The sequence below is a fragment of the Anas acuta genome, chromosome 9, assembly GCF_963932015.1.
Source record: "Anas acuta chromosome 9, bAnaAcu1.1, whole genome shotgun sequence".
Lineage (NCBI taxonomy): Eukaryota > Metazoa > Chordata > Aves > Anseriformes > Anatidae > Anas > Anas acuta.
This window is the reverse complement of record NC_088987.1, coordinates 14786015-14805754: the sequence shown is the minus strand read 5'-3', so window position 1 is coordinate 14805754 and position 19740 is coordinate 14786015. Positions and strand designations below refer to the sequence as shown.

The 19740-nt window shown below is 48.1% G+C and overlaps 1 protein-coding gene across 2 annotated transcripts; it reads right to left on the bottom strand.

Annotated features, from left to right (window-relative positions):
* Window positions 1-626: 626 nt before the first annotated feature.
* On the bottom strand, window positions 627-19215 carry ATG4B (autophagy related 4B cysteine peptidase). 2 transcript variants are annotated; one of them, XM_068692831.1, is made up of 14 exons: window positions 19058-19215; window positions 16409-16507; window positions 15821-15892; window positions 13063-13161; window positions 12117-12218; window positions 11273-11345; window positions 10332-10411; window positions 6961-7157; window positions 5871-5949; window positions 5002-5147; window positions 4633-4689; window positions 4237-4330; window positions 3701-3736; window positions 627-2451 (listed from the first exon to the last, which is right to left on the bottom strand). In XM_068692831.1, the coding sequence occupies exons 1-14, from the start codon at window positions 19191-19193 to the stop codon at window positions 2378-2380; spliced, it is 1344 nt and encodes a 447-aa protein (XP_068548932.1). In that variant the 5' UTR covers window positions 19194-19215; the 3' UTR covers window positions 627-2377. The 2 variants fall into 2 exon arrangements, with proteins under 2 accessions (XP_068548932.1, XP_068548933.1); XM_068692832.1 differs by lacking the exon at window positions 3701-3736 and having other exon boundaries at window positions 19058-19214.
* Window positions 19216-19740: the final 525 nt, after the last annotated feature.

Below are 19740 nucleotides of genomic sequence, written 5' to 3'. Positions count from 1 at the left end.
GGGCTGGTGTTTAAAAGGCTTCCTAGAAACGCTGTGAAAAGCTGCCAGCCAAATAGCTGAACAGGGAGCATACAATCCTAAAGAAAACATGTTTTATTTTCCACCCACCAACTTGAAACATTAACTGAAACCTCTGCTTGGCTTTTTCCCCTGCTACCTCGACTGCACATGTGGCAGACTCACCAGAAAAGCATGTCCTGTCTTGGAAAGACTTACACTGCTCAGCCCAGAGCCATGCTAAGCACAGCCAGCCTTAAAGTGCTTTTTTTTTTTCTCCCTTAAAAAAAAAGGCAAAGCCTAAACAGCTTAAAATGCAAGTTAGCAGACCTGCACCACAGAAGTGCTTCGTTACCTCTGCTAGCACGACTGTGGCTGTTCACCCTCTAGGGCAGGGGCATCACCACGGTAGTACCACGCAGCCAGAATTTGTTCTGTCAGATATATCAAAAGAAAGATAAAAGTCACAGTTGCACATAGCTCAGCTTTTGCTCCAGCCTGCCTCCACTGCCCTAAAAGGGTAAAAATGGTATGCTGGCAGGGTTTCAAGAGTGCTCCCAGCTCCACTGCAGGGTTACTCAATACCACCCACCCCCAGCGCTTCACGTGCAAGAACATTAAGAAAGGCAAAGGTTTTAGATTTGTTTATTCAGATACAAATTGAAAGCAGATGAATGGAGCACAGCCCCACTTCCTCTGCTGCCTCTTCCCCTAACTACAGGAGAGAAGAGGAGAAGCAGGCAGAAAGCAGCAAATAATAATTTAGTGACAGAAGCATCGTGGTTCCCAGTTCAAACCTCTGCTTTTGGGTAGCGTAGGGACAGCTGGAGCATCAGTAGGTCAGTCACGGAGGAAATGAGTCATTTCTAGCCTGTTGTCACCACCCTGGGGCACAAAAGCATCAACTGACAGGTTCCCATCCTATATGTACAAAACCTTGTAAACAGATCCACAGGCTGCAGCATGCACTAAGGGAACCTCAGCAACTGCTGTTGCAGTTTGCATCATGACAGCTCTCCTTCCAGTTTACCTTTCTCTGAAGACTGTTTGTGCAGATAACGGCCACAGGCAGAGCTGTTATCTTAAAAGCAGCCACAATTTCCAGTCTAGTTGTGTTGGACCTTCTCAAGACGTTCTGTCTTTGCTGACCTCTTGGGAATGACTACTTGAAATGAGTTTCTACAGTTTAGCTCCTACAGTAGCTCTGTGCATACTCTGCAGGGAAGGGAATTTGCAGAAGATCGAATGGAAAGGTAACAGCGCGGCTAGGAGGCCTGCTCAACCACCAGGAACCTTTTCGGATTTGGAAAGGGAATGTGTAACAGGAGGAACTGCTCAGGGGACACCTCGAGGAATTTTATAGCTCACGTTTTTGGTACCAACAAGATTGTTCACTAGATGCTGTGCCAGCACACAGGGACACAGGCACTAGCAGGCTGGCAGATCTCAGTTGTCCTGTTTCACCTCTCCCCAGCTGTGTCTCACCCCCCCCGCCCCAAGGCTGTGTAATCCTGTTCTCTGCTCAAACCAACTTACTTGAAGATACTTGCTGTAGAGATCAATCCACCATAGAAGCACAATGTACAGAAGTACGTGTTAATGCCTCACTGAGCAAGAAAACACACATTTTCTATTCTACCCCTCTTTCTGCTGTTATTTAGGCAGATTCCTCTCCAGGAAGCATGGCTGCTCCACACTTTCCTGGACAGCCTTTCAGTTGAATTAGCACTCATCCCTGTGCCACCCCACCTTCCTTTTGACAGGACGTGAGTAGGAGAGGGGTGCTGCACCCGTGAGGAAGTGCTGTGTACTGCGAGGTGTGGACAGGAGTTTGTAGGAAACCCAGCCACCTGCACTCTGGGGACTTCCCAGCTGTCTCACTGGGAGATGCCTGCTGGTAGCTTGCAGTGTGAGCTCAGTCCAAATCGGCCACTGAGAAGTGAAGCTGCTAGAGGAATTAACTGTACACATCACCTGCTAAATGACGGCTGGCTCTACGTAAGCTTCAGAAGGGAGTCCCTGCGTAAGGATTTAGCACTAAAAAACCCCGTGGCTCCCCCAGAAGGGCAGCTGACCTGCTGATGTAACAGATAGGCTTTGAACTCGTAGGCACCACTGCATCCACTTCCAGCAAGTGTTTTCTGCTGAGGAATCCCAACTCCAGCCAGTAAGGCTGCAACACCCACTCGGTTCTTCATCCCACTGCAGACAATGCACGCTCCGCTCAGAGGCTGCACAGAATGCCAGGATGGATGGACAAGAGGCGGGGATGGCAGCAAGCGCCTATGAAAACCGGTAGCCCCAGGCTCTCCAAGGAGCTTCCCTCCCCCCCCTTCTCCCCACACAACACAAATTTGCAGAGTCAGTTTCCTATTTGTTTTCAAAGAGATAAGATTTCAAAGTCTTCATCTTCTGAGTCAAAGAACCTTTCCAATCTGTCGGCGTCAGAGGAGTCTGCAAGAGAAAAAGAAAGCGCTGGCTCCGTGGGATGCACCCGCTGCTCAGCAGCTGACACCAACAGCCAGAGGGCAGCAGAAGGCGAGTGTCACAAGCCCACATGCTCAGGAGAGAATTAAACGGCACACACGAGGTGTGCCAGCTCTCACAGATGCTGACACAGCCCCGGTGCAGTGCAGCTCTGTGCTGTGACTGTTTGCTACAACCTGCCTGGGCAGTCAGTCTGTTAGCAGGACAGGCTTCGGCATCAAGAGGCTCAAACAAAGGCACTTCTGAGGCCTAGGCTAACATCTGCAAAGACTCCTGGTCCAAATATGTGATAAGGGAATATTTCTTTGTTAGAAATATTAGAACATGCAACCTGTATTTTACTACAGTTGTCTTTGATCCAAGGACATGGGAGGTAATTACACGACACGCCCTCCCAGAAGTGATTTATACAGTCCAGTCTGCAAGGGAGGGCAGTGTACTCGCTCCCTCCTGTCCATCCTTCCAACTCTGGTGAAGAGGGAGCACACAGCTACAGGGGAAGTGGCTTTACCAGAGATGAGATTCAAATGAAAAGACTGGGGAATATAGGAGAAGCCTACACTAACTCAGGTTTCAAGAAAGCACACATTAAACTTGGCAAAACAGCCAGCCAGAAGCTAAACTGCAATGACTGACTGCCAGGAACAAGGAGAAATGCGTGGTCACAAGGCTGCAGACTGCCCCGAGTGTTCTGTGAAAGGCTTTAATCCCACAGCAGTGTGTGCAAAGGCTTAGTGTTACTGCTCCCAGTGCAAACTGGGGGGACTGGCGGCAGCACAGCTTCCAGAGATGCTCCTCAGGGAGCAGCCCCCATACATTTAAGTAACAAACCACAGAACCCAACTGGCTGGGAAAAATGAGGACAAGGGACTGGACTTCCATGAGAATATTAATCCTTCTTTTGAGGGCTATGACAGAAGGAGAAAGGATGGCCTAACAAATGGGAGAGGCTCAAAACATGGGGAAGAAGCCAAGTAGCTCATTAGGATATCACTTTTATGAGTAAAAAAGGCAGTAATTAGGGACAATTTAATACAGGCAAGGATCACCAGTTTAAGGCAATCAAGTGTTCTTACAGACAAGGACAGAGTGACAAAAAAGGCCTTGAAAGTTTGTGCTAAGAGACAGACAGGAAGGAAGCAATGAGTGCAGGATGCAGGCGACAGGATGCAATCCAACACCTAGTGACAGGGTAAGTTTGTCCCCAAATACTCACTCCTCCTGGCAGAAGCTGCCAATAGCTCCTTATCTCCTGCAACGTTAATGTGTGTTAACGTAAGCGGAGCCTGACAGCCAAAATACTGCCCAGCACTCGTTCCTTTCTGCATCACCAGGACTAAGCGTGGGTAGAAGCCCATGCACAGGGAAGAAATCTCCTGAACTGCAACTACGTTTGACCACCCCCATTTTTGACATTTTTTAATACCCAGAAGCTCAGTTTTCAACCTTTTCCATGGACCCTTAGAATTTCTCTGAGCATCTCTTTAGAAATCACAAATTCTTATTGCTGTAATAGCCTATTAGCTTTTTTCCCCAGTCACCATTCAGACTCATCATGAAAAATCATCCTAAGACATGACCATGACCATGGGATCTGTGAACCGCTAGCTGAAAGCCAAAGAACTAGATGAATTGACCCAAAAGCTCCGAGCTGAACAGGAACACACCAGAAATCACTACGCAATCCACACAAATCCCTGAACACCAACTGGACAAACCCACCCTTAGCTCTACCTCCCTGCGTGGCCTCACCTGGCGTGAGATTCAGAACATCGGGGTTGGAGAAGTGCGACGGCTGGCGCTCAACCAGTTCGAACATGGGCAGCGCTCCTCTTACCAGGGACAGCTGTGGAGCAAGAGCAGAGCCATAAGAACCAACAGTGCTGCACTCACAGTGCTCTGGGCCTTCAAGGGGAAGATCTAAGGGGAAGCACCAGTTTGTTGGGACTTCTTTGCAGCTGAAAAAAATACTTTTCAAATCTTTGACTAATATCAGCTGCAGAATTTCAGAGCTATGCTCCTCCTGGTGTCTGGAGAAGTTATCTTCATATGCTTTAATGTGGGATCATGCTGCAGAGAACTCTCTCTGTGCAGCATTTTAGAAACAACTGTACTCTATATTCTTTTCCCAGTGATACAGACACAAACCTTTTTGATTTGCTGGCACCAGTCATTAAAGTCCTCCTCCGTGTTGCAGAAAAAGCCCTGAAAAATAAAAAGTATTATGTTTATATAATTGTAGACTGACCTTTTCAGTCTTATGGCCTCATATTAATGCCAAGCAACATGAGCAGGACTGTAAGCAGTTACAATCTAACTGCCTTGCTTCAAGGTGTGGCTTACTGTTAAACTTGTTAAATTCTGTTAAACTGAATACTCCCCATAGGAGTATGAGCACCCAAGTGAGCAGCACCCAACCTGCCACCTCTGCCTTTACCAGTTCCCTGGGCTGTGAAACAGGGACGTGCTGCTTCAGGTGATGGAGAGCTGGCTGGAAAACAAGCAGGAAGAACGCACCACGGCAATGGAGGGGTCGAGCTCGGCAATGCTCATTCTGCAGGGAGGGTGCTGGCAGTGGAAGCTTTCGTCAGGGAGACAGCCGCTGTCGTTGGGCTCCACTGCAGGCTGCGTAGTGTGGGGATCCAGGTAAATGAGTTCCTCACCTGGAGGAACAGGAAGAAGACATGAACAGGAAGAACGGTGCCAGAAGCTGCTCTTCTGAGAAGCAAATGGTGAGAAAGAAAAGGGGGGAGAGCAATGATGGAGCCAGCTACTGAAACCCCATGGAAGAACCCATTGCTCTGGGGGCAACTCGCTTTCAGACACTCCAAAACTTCTCATGCAGGCAAAGAGCTGGCTGTGAGCAGAACCACGGTGCCCACTCCACAGCAGCACCTTGGGCACACGTGCTTTTTGAGCACTGTTCCTGCTAATGCTTTCCAGGGTCCTGGGTAAGCTCAAGACAGCCCCAGGAATCCAAAGCACAACCAGCCTGAGGTCTCAGGCAGAGTATCAGAGGAAAGGAAGAGGGAAGAAGGACAGCAGCTTGTAGGGTTTCAGAAAGGGAACAGCTAAAAGGCAGGTAAATATACAGCCAAGTCCCTGAAGGGAGGTCAGCTCTGAACCTTGGAAGAACTTTGCACACCTCTTTACAGCTAAGATTTAGGGTTATGCATTGGAAGTTCATGGCTTGTACTATGGCCCCCGTTCAAAGCTACATCACTCAGATCCTTGCAGAGTTTCAACCCACAGCAGCCTTCCACACTTCCAGCAGGAAAAAGCCCTGCAGCATGCACCACAGACCAAGCAGGAGAGCTGTACTTCTCCAAACATTGTTAGCTGGGGGTAGATGCTTGGGAAGACTTTGCACTACTGCGGGCACTCACCTACATAACCAATGAAGTAGTGAGCACTGTTTGGTTTCCCTCCGATCACTCCCAGGGACTGAGGCATCATGAAGCAGTGCTGGAAAAGCAATACAGAAAACACACAGCTGACAGACAGTGAGACAAGCAAGTGGCAACAAAGGCAAACATCCAAAAACACAGTGGGAAAGAGACTGTGACACTGGAAATCAGCAACTCTAGCAGCAGGAACAGCCATTACTGGGGAGAAACTCCACCAGAAAGGCTGAAGGCTGCAACACAGAGCCTTCATGGAACACGAAAGCAGCTCAAAAACACCTTTAACTGCTGACAGTAACACACAGGTGGACCAAACAGAAGAGGCAGCACTACTCCAGGACTCTGTCTGGGCACGTCCTGGCTCTGCCGCAGTCAGAGACAAAATCCCCTGGACATGTCAAACTGCAGCAGTGCTTTGAGGAGGGAACCATCACCCAGGAAACAGCCCAAATTTCCAGCTGCAATATCCGGGAACCATCTACTGAGTTACGGGGAAATAACCTAGCCCTAGCCTGCATGTGGAGCTCTTACCTGTGCAGCTCAGAGATCCCTAGCATTAGCACAGCAGAACAACGCGCATCCTGTCTTACGGGTGTACTCTGCACAACCCAAATTCTGCAGCTTCCTCATGCTCCACAGCAGGACTGGCAGCCAGGTTCTACCCTCAGCCTGCAGTACAAGCTCTGCCATCAGAGCCATGGGGAGTTTACACACTACACTCATTAAAGCCCAATACAGCTGTGCTGAACAAATACTTCAGCAGGCTGGTACCATCTACACACAAACAGGGACCGAGATTAAGTTGGAAAATAAGATACTAGAAATAAAACAAAACAAAACAAAAAAATCCATAAAACTAAACATTTTCCCGACAAAAGGCTGCTAGAGCACATATCCTGACCTCTGAAAACGGTGCTTTCTAAATACATTTTTTCTAAATACATTTTCCTCTGGAAAAAAGGACAATTACTTCTGAGTATTTCTGCCCCAAAACCAAATTTCAGAAGTGACTCAGTTCGCAGCAGGGTTTTGAAGCATCAGAATATCAAGAATTCAGTTCCAGATCCCCTACCTTTAGTGTTTCAATATAGGCTTCATTGATCTCTGTGAGCCCAAGGCGGAGAGGTATCAGCAGCACCAATGGTTTCCACAGTGAGAGCCTATCTCTAACCCCTGCTTCCTCTGGGTACCCGTTATAGAGTACGTCTGACTCCACACCGGGGCATGCTGCAGCTCCAGCACACGCGAAGTTGGACTGGCACAACCGCCCTACAGAAAGGGAACATGAGCAGAAAGCATCAGAAACAACTTCCATTCCTAGACCTTGAGTAATTCTATTCTGGCTATCAACAATCGCTGTTTTCCGAAAGCCTACAGCACTAAAAGGAAAAAAAAAAAGTTTAACAAGGCCCACCACTGTGATCATGTGATATGCTCCCCACAGGGTTTCTGGACAGGCTCAGTATTTCATCTAAGTATACATCGAAGTTGTGCCAAAGCATGCTGTACTCTCAGCTACCATCTGGCGGGCCATTAAAATGTAAATTCTTCCAGCAGGTGAACAGCTAAGCAACAACCTGGGTCAACAAGGGTGAACGATCTGATTAGGATATTAGGCAAGAGCCCTGAATTCAAGAGCATGTAGACAAAAAGAAAAAAAAAAAAAAAAGAAAAAAAAAACAATTTGGAGTGTTCAGCTCTAGAGGGGCACATGGAGGATATGAGGCCAGCTGAACTGAATGAGGAAAATATTATGGCTTAACAGAGGAAATCCTCACCAGCACTGTAACAAGATACAGAGATATAAACATGGTATCTATCTCAAATTGTCATTTACCTAAAGTTCCCTAAAACCTTTACAAATTCTGTCAGGGATCATTCCGAAGCTAGTTTAGAGACTCAAGATGGGTGAATATTAAACTCAGCAATTTTAGCATGAGCTTTGCCTGCAAGAAATGGGGCACCAACTCCTCAGGGCATACCCATGACATGGACATTATGCATCCTCATTCAACAGGTTTGATGAACACACAGGCAGTTTGGAATGAAACTGGATTATGTAAATTCTGCTACAGAAGTATCTCTGAGCCTCCTTGTCTCACAGGGTAATTTCATTACTTGCTGGGCGTGCACATGTGCGTGTGAAGAAAAATCTCCAAACCAAAGGAACCCACAACATTTCAATCATGAATCCAGGGCAATTAGACAGTAGCCAGAGGCTCATTTAATTTATTCTTGGCCTAACCTGAATGCCAGGACGGTCTGGCAGGGAGGATGCAATGTAAACAAGCACCTCCATCACAGCAATTACAGCAGGACGCCTGCTCACTACTACAAGCTCCAAATGCAGCTGAACAAGGAGAACGTTACGGCCAAGTTTAGAAGTAGGACTTTGTGCTAAAGCCTCAACTGGAGAGAGAACAGCTGCACTGAAATTTGGAACCGCCCCTTCAGAAGGGAGAATGTGTATGAGATAACATGCCTACGTACACAAGGGATGTTATAGTTATCAGAGGTCTTGAAAAATTGACGTCACTGCAAGTCAGGACTGCTTACCTTGATAAAACATTATTTTTTGCTGCAGTTGCCTGCCTGTTCTGATGATCTGCATACCTGCAGCTGTCACTATGGGTTTCTTCATCAGGCAAAGCAATTGGCAGCCCTATGCTGTGTTACAGATGTACTCAACCCCAGTTTAAGCGGTAGGGAGCCCAGCAGAGACTAAAGTCACCCTGCTTCTTTGGCACCGTGGTCCCTACCTAAAGCTTCCCAGCAGGATTCAAACCCTGTACTGCAAACATATTCCAACAGATCCGACACAACACCTTTCCTGCTACTGCTGCTGTCGGTCACTGGCTTAGCTCTGTTTCTAACCATCCTTCTGATGCATGCACTCCTCCAGCTCCCACCTGAGAGAACCTTTCCGACACTACGGGCTGGCTCAGAAGGCTCTGATGGAGGTACTCAACTGCTGCAGCAGAAGTTTGTTTTCTATCCAGCACAGGCTGAATGGCATTAGTGAATGAATTTACCAGCTGTATGAAGCCGTGTTCATTTCTGAACGTTTCACTACTGACAGGTGTCTGAGGTACACGATATATAACACGTACCTACAGATCAATAACAAATCAGACCTGCTCATACAGGGGCTTTCAAGTCCTGAGTGGTAGGCACGTGGTGATTCACAGCTGAGGAAGACAGACAGACACCACCCTACGTGTAACAAGCTGTATGGACACGTTACTTGAAGCAGTGTCAGTGTTTAACACAAGCCACGCAGACAGGAGCTGCAACATACCCAAGCCCTGCAGCCAGCACGCCTCAGTTCTAGAGGGGATTATTTTTCAGGCTAAAGGGGAAAGATTAATCCAATTCCTGTCTTCATGCTGACCTTTGTTTAAGCCAAGAGCATGAGCATACACCTTCACAGGACTAGACAGGCGCTTCTCAATCAAATCCTACATTTTCTTGGCCTCTCAACTGACGCTACCTGTTAAGAGATCTGACTCTGTAAAATGACTGTCCTTCACTGCAGGAACAAACTGTCCTCATCTGTTAATTGATTTTTGCTCCAATGCAACCAAAAGTCAATCTAACTGACAGCTGCCACCATCTCACCTGTAACTTTGCACCAGCTCCAGCACTCACTGGACTTTTTTACGTGCTGTTTCAGAACACTACCCTGGCAGAAAACATTGAATGGTTTTGTGCTGCATAAGCAAACCACGTCACAAGTCTAGAGCGAGAGAGGGGAAGGATAGTTCAGCCAGCACCATGCAGGATGGCAGCAGCCAGCCATGCCACCATCTGCTTTGGTTACTGGGGCACAAGCAAGCATGCTAGGGATGAATGTGTTGCACAGCTGCTCAGCCTCCAGAGCCATCCAACTGCCAGGATGCAGAAAAAAAAAAAAAGAGAGAAAATACAAACCACCAACAAAAGCAACAAAACACAATCATGGAGAACTCTTAAAAGATACCTCCAGAGATGGAGCCCCTTCTTAATCCACCCCCCCAGTTTTGTTCCTTTTCCTGGCCAGAGATCTGTTCTGGTTATCTCACTCTGCCTGATAGCAGAGACATTCCTACACCGTTAGATGAGAGAAGCAGCAGCCATTTACTGCGTGCTACCTGTGGTCATAAGCAGGTTTGGCACTACCTTCCCAGCAGCTCCCACCTATTGCCTGAAGGTCAGCAGGTCCTTCTTTCCAGATCCAGAGCCCACACTGTCAAGTGAGATCCTTTATCAAAGTAAAAATCACATAAGGGGGCTTCCTTGCCCTACAACAGCAATTCTCATCTGAGTTTAGCACACTCAGCCACAGCTTTAAGACAGAACATTTACTGCATGTTTGCAATGTTGCAAAACTGCATGCTTTCCAGTTCTTTTCTGACTTCTCGCTGCTGAGGGATACATATCATTCCACCTGCACGTGATACTTACTGATTTCTTCCATTACTACAGTGTTGTCCATGGCTATGTGTACTGCCAGTGAACTCCACGTATCAAAAGTGGCAAGTTTTCTATAGAGGGGGAAAAAAAAAATGCAAGGAAGGATTAGTTACAACTGTAACACAAAGATAATGTTGTATCAAAGAAGAGAAATTGGACTAGGAGAGACAGGTTTTCACCAATTACACTTTATATTTTTTAAACACTTATTACAGTTGTAAAATTTGCCACAAATTATTATGACCAGAAGAACAAACAGATTACAAATGGGACCACAACTGGGAATAGGTGCTAAATAAAAGACCCTTGATACAATCTCCACCTCAAATTCTGTAACTGCTGGTACAGAAAATGAGTTACTTAATGTCCTCCTTATATGCTAATTTAAAAATAAAGTCACCCTGACTTTCCCTAAATATCTTCCCATCACCTACAGCAGATACCAGGCTAAAGGGGCAGACAGTCTAACCTGGGAAAGTTCCTTCTCAGGCAATCCCAGCCTATTCCACGGGGCTCCCAGCTCAGCCAATCAAAAAAAAATAAGGAAAGAATGGCAACAGAAAGAATATTTCTGAAAAAATATTTCTGAAAATACAACACATCCCAGTTAAAGACAGTCCAGAACCTCCGTTTGTCACCACAGAACCCAGGCAGCAAATACCTATGCTTTCCTCTGCTAATGCATGAGTGACTTGATGGCCTATTGGCAGCTTTTGGACAATGACAACACTGATGTCATGGAGAAGCAACTCATGCCAGCAGAGATCCAAACGACAGCAATCATCACCTACTCTGCCACCTGCTTCTGGTCCGCTGCAAAGAGTATTGCACTCAGTTCTAGCAGCAAACATGTTACTTATGTGTGTAAGGTCGGAGGTACTACAAACCCACCTCTTGGTTGGAAAAAAATAAAGGAAAACCCCAGCACTTACTTGAGCACTTGTGCGACTGTGTTTGGTCCATACCATTGACCTATGGATTTCCCCTCTCCAACTCCCATTTGGGCTGCATCACAAGAAAAAGAAAAAAAAATAATTTAGCATATAGTTTCACCTACACTATGCCCCTTCCCAACGAAGATTTATACTCAACAGTGAAAAAATTTCACTTGGAAACATTTCTGAGTCATCAGAAACCCCATAAAGGGTAGAATCACAATGTTAATGGAGGAAAAAAGTACATCCTCAAGGATTGTAAAGCAAACCCTTTCTCAGAAACATGATACAGATTTCCCAAAGGCAATGTAACCTCAGAAAAAGGCTATTTCTTGTTTGATTATCAGGAACACCCCCGTAACCTGAAGTTCCACTCACTGAAGCTATAGGAGCATTAAGACCCTATAAGCAAAAACTGGAACAGGCAGTCTTTTTTTTTTTTTTTTTTTGCAAAGGAAGTTCCAATTAGAATGAGATCCTTCCTGAGTTTTACTTGCTACTGCTGAAAATTTCTTCACGCAGCAATCTTCTCACGTTACAAGGTCTTGGTGAGAACAGCAACCACATGCTTTCCTCTCACCTTGGCTAAGCAGGACACAAAGTGGTGCCGAATATAACCTAAAGCCTGAAGACAAACATGAAGGACTTTACGGAGTCAAGAGAAAAATCCGTCATAATCCACAATAAAGTGTAGTAGTGTCAGATCATGCGAGAAAAACAGCATGTCAGAACATAACCTGCTAGGTTTTTCACCTAAGGTACTAAAACAAACATGGAGTGATGCTCTATGCCCTTGGGAAATCCAGACAGAACATTCCCCCATGCTTTCTGGCACTCTTACCTATCTGGTGAATGGAGTAGTAGCTGTCTTTTTTGTCAATGAAGGCATTAAGAACACTGAAGTAATTATCCATCTGCCTCTTCCCTTTTATCCACCTCCAGTCTAAGACACAGAAGAAGACATGTGAAACAAAACGTGATGTTTATTAGCAACCAGACACTGCAAGCTACAAGCTGTCTTTCCTGTGCCTCGACTACTGATCAGATTTTCATGCCACTATCTTATTACTGAGCATCTGGGGCATCCCCAACACTGAAGAATCAATTTTAACAGAAAAGCAAGCATTTTCACAGCTGAAACAAACGAACATCACCCATGATAAAACAGAAAACATGAGTCCTAACTCTATCCCACAGATGGGCCATAGGATACCAATTTCTCGAGGCATCCTGAGGAAAACCAGGTGACCTCATTAAAAAAAAATCATCTCCCAAATTCAAAGGCCATCAACAACTGCAACAATACATGTAACTCCCATACGGTTGCTTACAGACCACGTATGGATCCCATGCAAAGAGAGAAGTATTCATGGACAGGAGAAACTACAGAAATGACAGAAAGAGAGGACTTCTCTACAAGTTAAAAATTGAACTATAAACAAGTCAGTCACGCTGCTGTTTTGAGTAGGACTTTTTAAACTTCAGGTATATAAAAAAAATCAAGAAAACCCTGGTACTTGCTTGGTGTCCATGGACTTAGCTAGCACATGACAGGGCTCTCCTTTGTTTTAAGGTTTAACAACCACATTCATCTATGTGGAGTCGCAGACAGCTACAGAAGGAAACCTGCTGGAGAGTTTCCAGCAGGCTTTTCGATCAACAGCCCAGAACTTAAGAAAATTCAAGGAAAAGTTATGGAGCCCTCAGCAATTCCCAGCTGCTGTCCTTACAAGTACTGCACTTGTGGGAGCATGCGGATGTCAGTATGGGCAGTGCTCTGGTTTTACCTCTTCCCAAATGCCTGCAGACCAAAGCCTGAGCAAAGATCATCTGGCCACACCGCAACATACAGCCCCAACCAGTATCAGATGTGGGACCAGTTCCTCCTGTAAACAAAGACAGAAAGCAAATATGTAATGAATGGAACAACACTGCCAAGTGGGAGATAAAAAGGAAAGTGCTGTAAGCCTGCATGGGCAGCAGGTTTATCCAAACAATCAGGTAGGGAATAAGGACTGTGCTAGCTCACACACCCAAGGCCGAGAAATAAAAACTCAGTTCTTGGTGACTGGCCTAATGGCATCCTGTAAAAAAGAACTAAAATCTTTAACCTTCAGTAACAGGGGAAAAAATCAAAAGGAAATCCAAGCAACTCAGCTAGAAAGGCAGCTGAATTTCTCATGAATACAGCAGTTCTTGGGCATACTTGCAGATTCCCAACCTAATTCAGAGAAGTTACTAAGCAGAGAAACATCTTGTTACAGACCACTTGCTGCTGTAATGCTCATTTTGAGAAGGCAGCTCATTATGCAAAATGAATCAGTCACAAGGCATTCCCACATCACAAGCAGCCGATGACTGTATGAGATTCCAAAGTGAACAACGTGGAGTTAGGTCCAAAAAACAAAACAAAAAAAAAACAAACTCCAGCAACAGTGAGAAAATCCATATCCTACATAATATAGGAGAATAAGCTGGATATCAGCTTGCAATGGGAAAACTGAGACAAAGACCCTAAGGCTGGAAGCACCTCCCTGACACAACTTCAAAAGGAAGCTGCCACTTCTCCTCTGAAGCTTCAGCTGTTATTACGAGCTTCACAGATAAAAATGTTTAGCATGACCACAGCCAGTGAGCTGTCCTACAAGTACGCAGTCAGCTGCGCCTTCACACAGCTGGGAGAAGTTTTTTTGTGTTGCTGCTTTCCTCCCTTGAAAGATGGGTCTGCTGAGTATCTTAAGGAACAGCAACCAAGAAGCCTGGCTTCAAGTTCACTGGGAAATGCTCACAGTGTTACTGCAGTTCCCGTGTGCAAATCCACTTTGAGCACTAAAAAGCAAACAAAAACTCGATGATCTAGGGCAGATACAGGAAGTTGATAATTTCTGTCTCTTGTCTCTACCTTTTCTCTCTTTAATCCACTTCAAGTCCAAGGCCATCATTAAATTATATTTCATCTTAGACTCCTGTAGGACCTAATTAGCACGCAGTACAAAAAATCATTCATGTTGTGAGGTTCCTAAATACGCCTCCCACACTCATTCTCGTATCGTTTTTAAGATTATCATTATCCCTCCTACCCAGGAGGAACAGGAGTCCTCGTATCAGATAAGGAAAAAGTCTGCCCTATCAATTAAACAAAGTGCATTTCCGACTCCCATACTCAGAAGGAAATTGACGTTTACGCTTGTGGGGACTGTTAGGAGCTTTCATTAGGTAGAGATAACCAGATTATTTATCAGAAAGCCTTTCTGAATTAAATTAAGTCTTTCTGCAAAATTGATGGCAGTAAAGATTCTTCCCTGAATCCTGGATTACTGTCAGAAGCCACCCCAAAGCCCAGTCCTGCAGCAGAGGAACCGATGACTATTTCGGTAATGCCAGAAGCCTTCAATGATTTTCCTGTGCTGTCAACAACCACAAAAAAAGCACCAGGTTATTGATCATCTTCTGAACCCACTTCTGTTTTTAACACCACCTATGTCTTACCACTTCACACACTTTTCTGAATTCTGAAATAGGCTTACAGAATGAACATGCTGCCTGGAGCAACTGAGATAGGGAAGACTTTGAGGTATCTGCATACTAAGAATACAACTGATGTCATTCTACACAATAAAATAAAACAAAGATATCAATGGTTTCAGTGCTGTAGGCTATCCGTCCAATGCTCTTTGATTCAAGGGTCACATTCATTACATGAGATAGCTTGCAGACAGAAACAAATTCAAATAGTCAACAGTCAGAAAGTGAATTATTTTCTCCTTACGCTTCCAGTGGAAAAAAAAAAATCCTCAGAACACATCAAAAACCCAGTCCAAGCACACAGCAAGCTTTCAAGACTTACATCACAGTTAAGAACCCTGAGGGACAGGACCTTTTCTGCTCCCAGCAGGGAAAAAAATATTAAAAGATAGTTGCTAAAGTTTTGGGGGGGATCATGAAGAAATTCTGTCTAGCTTTCCCCTTTAAGAAGGGATAAAAAAAAAAACAAAAACAAAAAAACAACGAGACTAGGAAACTGTACACGCATCTAAAAGATGCAAACAAACCAACATTTGGTTCTTCTCATTGTTTATCCATGGTGCCTATTATGCCTTCCCCATTGACATCTCATCACCTCACAATCCTTAACATACCTCCTCTGTGATAATCCCAGAAAGAAAGGGAAGCTTTCTTAACAATGTAGCATGGGTGGAAAGAGCAGCAGAACTGCGACATGCACAGGCCTACTGACACACACCCCGAGTCTCAGGCTAGTGTCCTCCACAAGGCCAACTGATCCCTAATTCCCAACAGCTAAGGAGAAGTCACAGAACACAACCATCATTTTCTGATGGAGCTTCTGCAGCAGTGAATTAAAATCTGTTTTTTTAATGTCTTCTTGGAACCAGCTTTCCTGAGATCAGCTGCGTGCTCTGTGCCTCCACAGCCTGATCCATGCTCACGTCCCCCAGGAGAGCACTCTAACCCCAATTAAGTCTCCCGGTGGGTCAGGCTGCTACAGGTAGGACAGCGTCGCCTCCAGCACTCGCTCAGACTTACCGATGGCAGGGAAGTTCTTTCTGTAGGTGAACCAAAGCCGAGAGGTCACATCCAACAGGATCTCTTCTTTCTCTGAAAGGTTTTTCAAGATTGAGAGGCGTGCACACACACAGAGAGCACCAAACTCGCCTAAACCCACCTCCTGCCCAGCCTTCTGCTCCTCACCCAGCCTGTTGGCCCTGACAGGCAACATCTGGATGAGGAACAGGAAAGCGCTGCTGGGCAGAAGAAACCTTTTCCTCTAAAAAAAGCTACAACCAACCCCAAACACCATGGTCAGAGGTAAACTATGAAGCATTAAGCCATTTTGTTGCTTTTCTCCCAAGCTATCCACTTGTCTCAATCATCCTGGCCTCATACAGGTCCCACTAACTGGCAAGTGGCAACTTTCTGCACAAAAATACTCTGGAGTCTGCAGAGATGGCCAAACAGGAGGCAGCACAGTGGTTACAGTCCGCGTGCTCTGACAGCAAACAGACTCTGCTGTGCACGTACGAGTTCTGCAGTCACCTCGCTGGTCCCAAAACAATGAGCACCACTAACAGAGCCCTGCAGAGCATCACGAGTTGCAGCGTGCATGCCCAGTACCTGTGAAAACGCTGTATTTGCGGCCTAGGATCCACACAGGCTCTTTGGTCTCAGGGAAGTCTTCATATTCAAACCTGAGAGTGTCATAGGTAAGGGTAGCTGGAACAGAAAGAAAAAAAAACAAATAAGATTGTTTTTTCCTTGATATTTAAAAAAATTGTACCAAAGCTGTACAGCAGAACCAGAACTGCTGTGACCCTGTAACCTACAGGACCTACAGGCCTGACTCTAGCTGGCAAGAAACATTTCACTTCCAACACTACAGCCAAACATTCTGGCAGGCACAGGGAGCCAACGCACCCACAGCTCTCGCCTGGCTGCTCCCCAAACAGAAAAGCAGAGGAACCTCCAGGTTAGCTCAGCTCCAAGTGCCTCCCAGGCAACTGAGCAGGTCGAGAAAACGTCGAGGACTTCAGCCAGCAGCCGCTTCCCAGCACAGGTATTGCCACGCTCGCTAACACGACGCTGAGGCCCCTCTTTGCCAAGGAGCGAGGCGATTGAGGAGCTTCTTCCAGAGAACACTGTTTTTGTGGCGTAATGTGCAAAGCGTGGATTGCAGTGAAATGACAGCCAAACCTCGCTCCTGGAGCCAGTCCCTCCTCCAAGGCCGGGAACTGAGCACAAGTCATCGCTTGTAGCGAAACCAGCCCGCAGCTTGAGAAGGCAGAGCGCTGCCTTTATGGGCGTCACGCTGAAAGCTGAGGAACACAGAGCTGTGCAGAGGCATCTGAGCCCACAGGTGGCAGGTGCACCTTGTGCCTGGTTCACCTGCTGTCTTCAGTGCCTCTTCTTATCCCAGCACTGATGGCTCCACTACAAAGCAGCTCTGCAACGCCCTGGGATCAGAGCAGTTTGAGCCTTTGTACAAAAGACAGAAGAAACGGAGGGGGGAGAGGGAGGGCTGCATGTGCTGGGCTCCACGAGGTTTGTATTTGGAATTAAGGGACTTTAAAGGGGTGAATGTGCAAGTGTGGGGGGAGGCTGGTTTTAAAACATTTTGCAGGTTAATAATTGCATCTCATTTTGTTAAGAGTCATTTCTTAAATGACTGTGTCTTAAATGGCTGTGTGTTAAATTCAAAGCAGAGCTAAGCTAGGCTGTTCTGTTAAAGCAGCTGTTGAAAGCATCTCTAACACCAAACACAAGAAAACCTGCGATGATCTGACCAAAGTTTAAAACAGGGTGACAGACAACACAAGTTCCTCTCAGCCCCATCTTCTACAAAACCCAGCACCCTGTGCAGCACACGCGTCGCTGCTGGCATCCCCTCAGGTCCACCTGCTGCCCTCGCACCAGATGCCACCGAGCTCCCAAGCAGGAGATGCACACAGAAGATGAGTCTCTCTCTCTCCATCGTTCCTCTCTCAGCCTTCCAGAAATCATCATCTGGAGCAGCAGCAAATAACAACCTGGCCGATTTGCATTTGGTAAGTGGTACCTCCAGAAAGTCACCACGACGCTCTGCTTGCTCCTCCTCTTTGCAGGCACCTAGGATGCTCTACCTATGCTGGGGCAAACAAGCTACACGAGACTTTCTGGTTCCTGAAGGTCCCTCGTCAGCCTCCTGCCTCTGGGCTCTTGGATCTGCAAGTCCAATCCCAAATGGCAGAGGAAGCAAGAAGCAAGACATCAGCACAAGATATCCTTGAGGATGAGACACTACCGTTTATCCTGGCAGCTCAAAAGCAGCTTGTAGTTGGTATTAAAAACAAAAAACGTATCACCGGTCAACTTAAAAACATAAGTTCCCAGGTTTTGAAGCTCAAAGGAATACTTTGTGGTCTGCTTAATCAGTGCACAAACCTGCTGTGAATCCATCTCTGTCAAAAGAGCCTCAAGTAGCTTTAATGACTGAAACAAGGATGCTACAGAAACTATCATCCTCCTTTCCTTCCTAGTAACACCTCCTCACATCCCCAAACACCACAACCTCTGCAGCACCACCAGGTCCTTCACAACCACGCGATCTGCAGCCGGCAGCTGCTCAAGGACCTGCTGGGCTCTCCCCTTCCACCACAGCTACGGGAGGAAGGGGCCAGCACAGCGGCTCCCGGGCTGCCTGCGGGGCCGGCACACACATTCAGTGCCCCCAAACACCGGTGCCAGGACCCCGCAGGCTGAGGAGGAGAGCCCCAAACTGTGCCCCACAGCCGCACGCCTGGCCCCAGGCCCTGCGGGTCCCGCTGCCTCCCTGCTGCCTGCGCTTGTTCCGTGCTGAATCCCACATCGCCAGCACCCGATGGGGCACGGCTCGATCGCGTTTCACCTTCACGGGGGAGGAAAACCGCAGCGACTGCCCCTGCTCGGCGTGAAGGACCCGAGCACGGCAGCAACGCCCTCCCAGCCCTCCCAGCCCCCCTCACAGACCCCAATTTTCGCCGATCTCTCCCCAAACCCCCCCCGCTCCCCGCTGGGCCGAGCCGCGGGGCCCCCCCGGCACCAAGCGCCTCAGCGAGGCCCCCCCTGAGGGCAGAGGGGTGAGAGGGGGCCCTGCCCCCCCCCCCCAGGGCACCTCCCCTGAGGGGCTCTGAGGGGCTCCGAGGGGCCCTGAGGGGGCTCAGGCAGCCCCAGGGGGCCCCCCCCGGCCCCTCCCCGCCTGAGGGGGCCGCGGTGGCGCTGAGGGGGCCGGGCGGGGCGGCGCGCACCCACCTGCGTCCATGGCGGCGGCCCCGCCGAGGGCTGCGCCCGCTGCCGGCCCCGCCGACGCATCCGCCCCGGCGCAGCCGAACCCGCTGCCGCCGCGCGGCCAATCGCAGCGCCGCTCGCCGCCGGCCCGCGCGCCCATTGGCTGCAGGCTCGGCGGGTGAAGGTTTGGCTGCGCGGCAAGCGCTTCCTCCCCGCGCTGGGGGCCGCCATTTTGTCGTACGGAAGGATGCTGAGGAGCGGGGGGAGGAGATGGAGCGGGGCGAGGCTGGGCTCGCGGAGAAACTGAGGGGCGAGGCGTTGTGTGGCGCTGCTCAGGCGTTCTGCTGGTGCTGCGCGGCGTCTGATGGAGCTGCCTGCCACGAGCGCGCCCGGAGGATCTCCGTGATATGGGCGCATCCATCTTGTTGTACGGCACCCGCCGAGCTCCGCCCTCAGGCCGGCAGCCCCCCTCTCCCGACCCGCTCAGCCTCCACATCCCGAGCCCGTGCCTCGGGAGCCACCGCCCGGTAGCACCGAGGCCGCAAGCGAGCGGCGCCGGGCCCCTATACACCTCCCTCATCCGCCTCTCCGTACGGCATCCCTCGGCCAAGATGGCGGCGGCCACACGGGGGCCGCCATGCTGGCGCGGCTGCCGGCGGCGCCGTACGGAGCCCCGCTGCCCAGGGCGGAGGGGTGACCTGGCTCCG

Bases quoted from the DNA above. Each gene is read 5' to 3' on its own strand.
- ATG4B (XM_068692831.1), bottom strand. From the start codon at position 19,193: ATGGGCGCGCGGGCCGGCGGCGAGCGGCGCTGCGATTGGCCGCGCGGC. The intron at 13,162-15,820 runs GTAAGTCTGAGC...CTTTGTTTACAG, and splicing joins AAAGAACTTCCCTGCCATCG to GAGGAACTGGTCCCACATCT. The intron at 2,452-3,700 runs GTGAGTATTTGG...TTTCTCTTGCAG, and splicing joins GGCAGCTTCTGCCAGGAGGA to ACTCCTCTGACGCCGACAGA.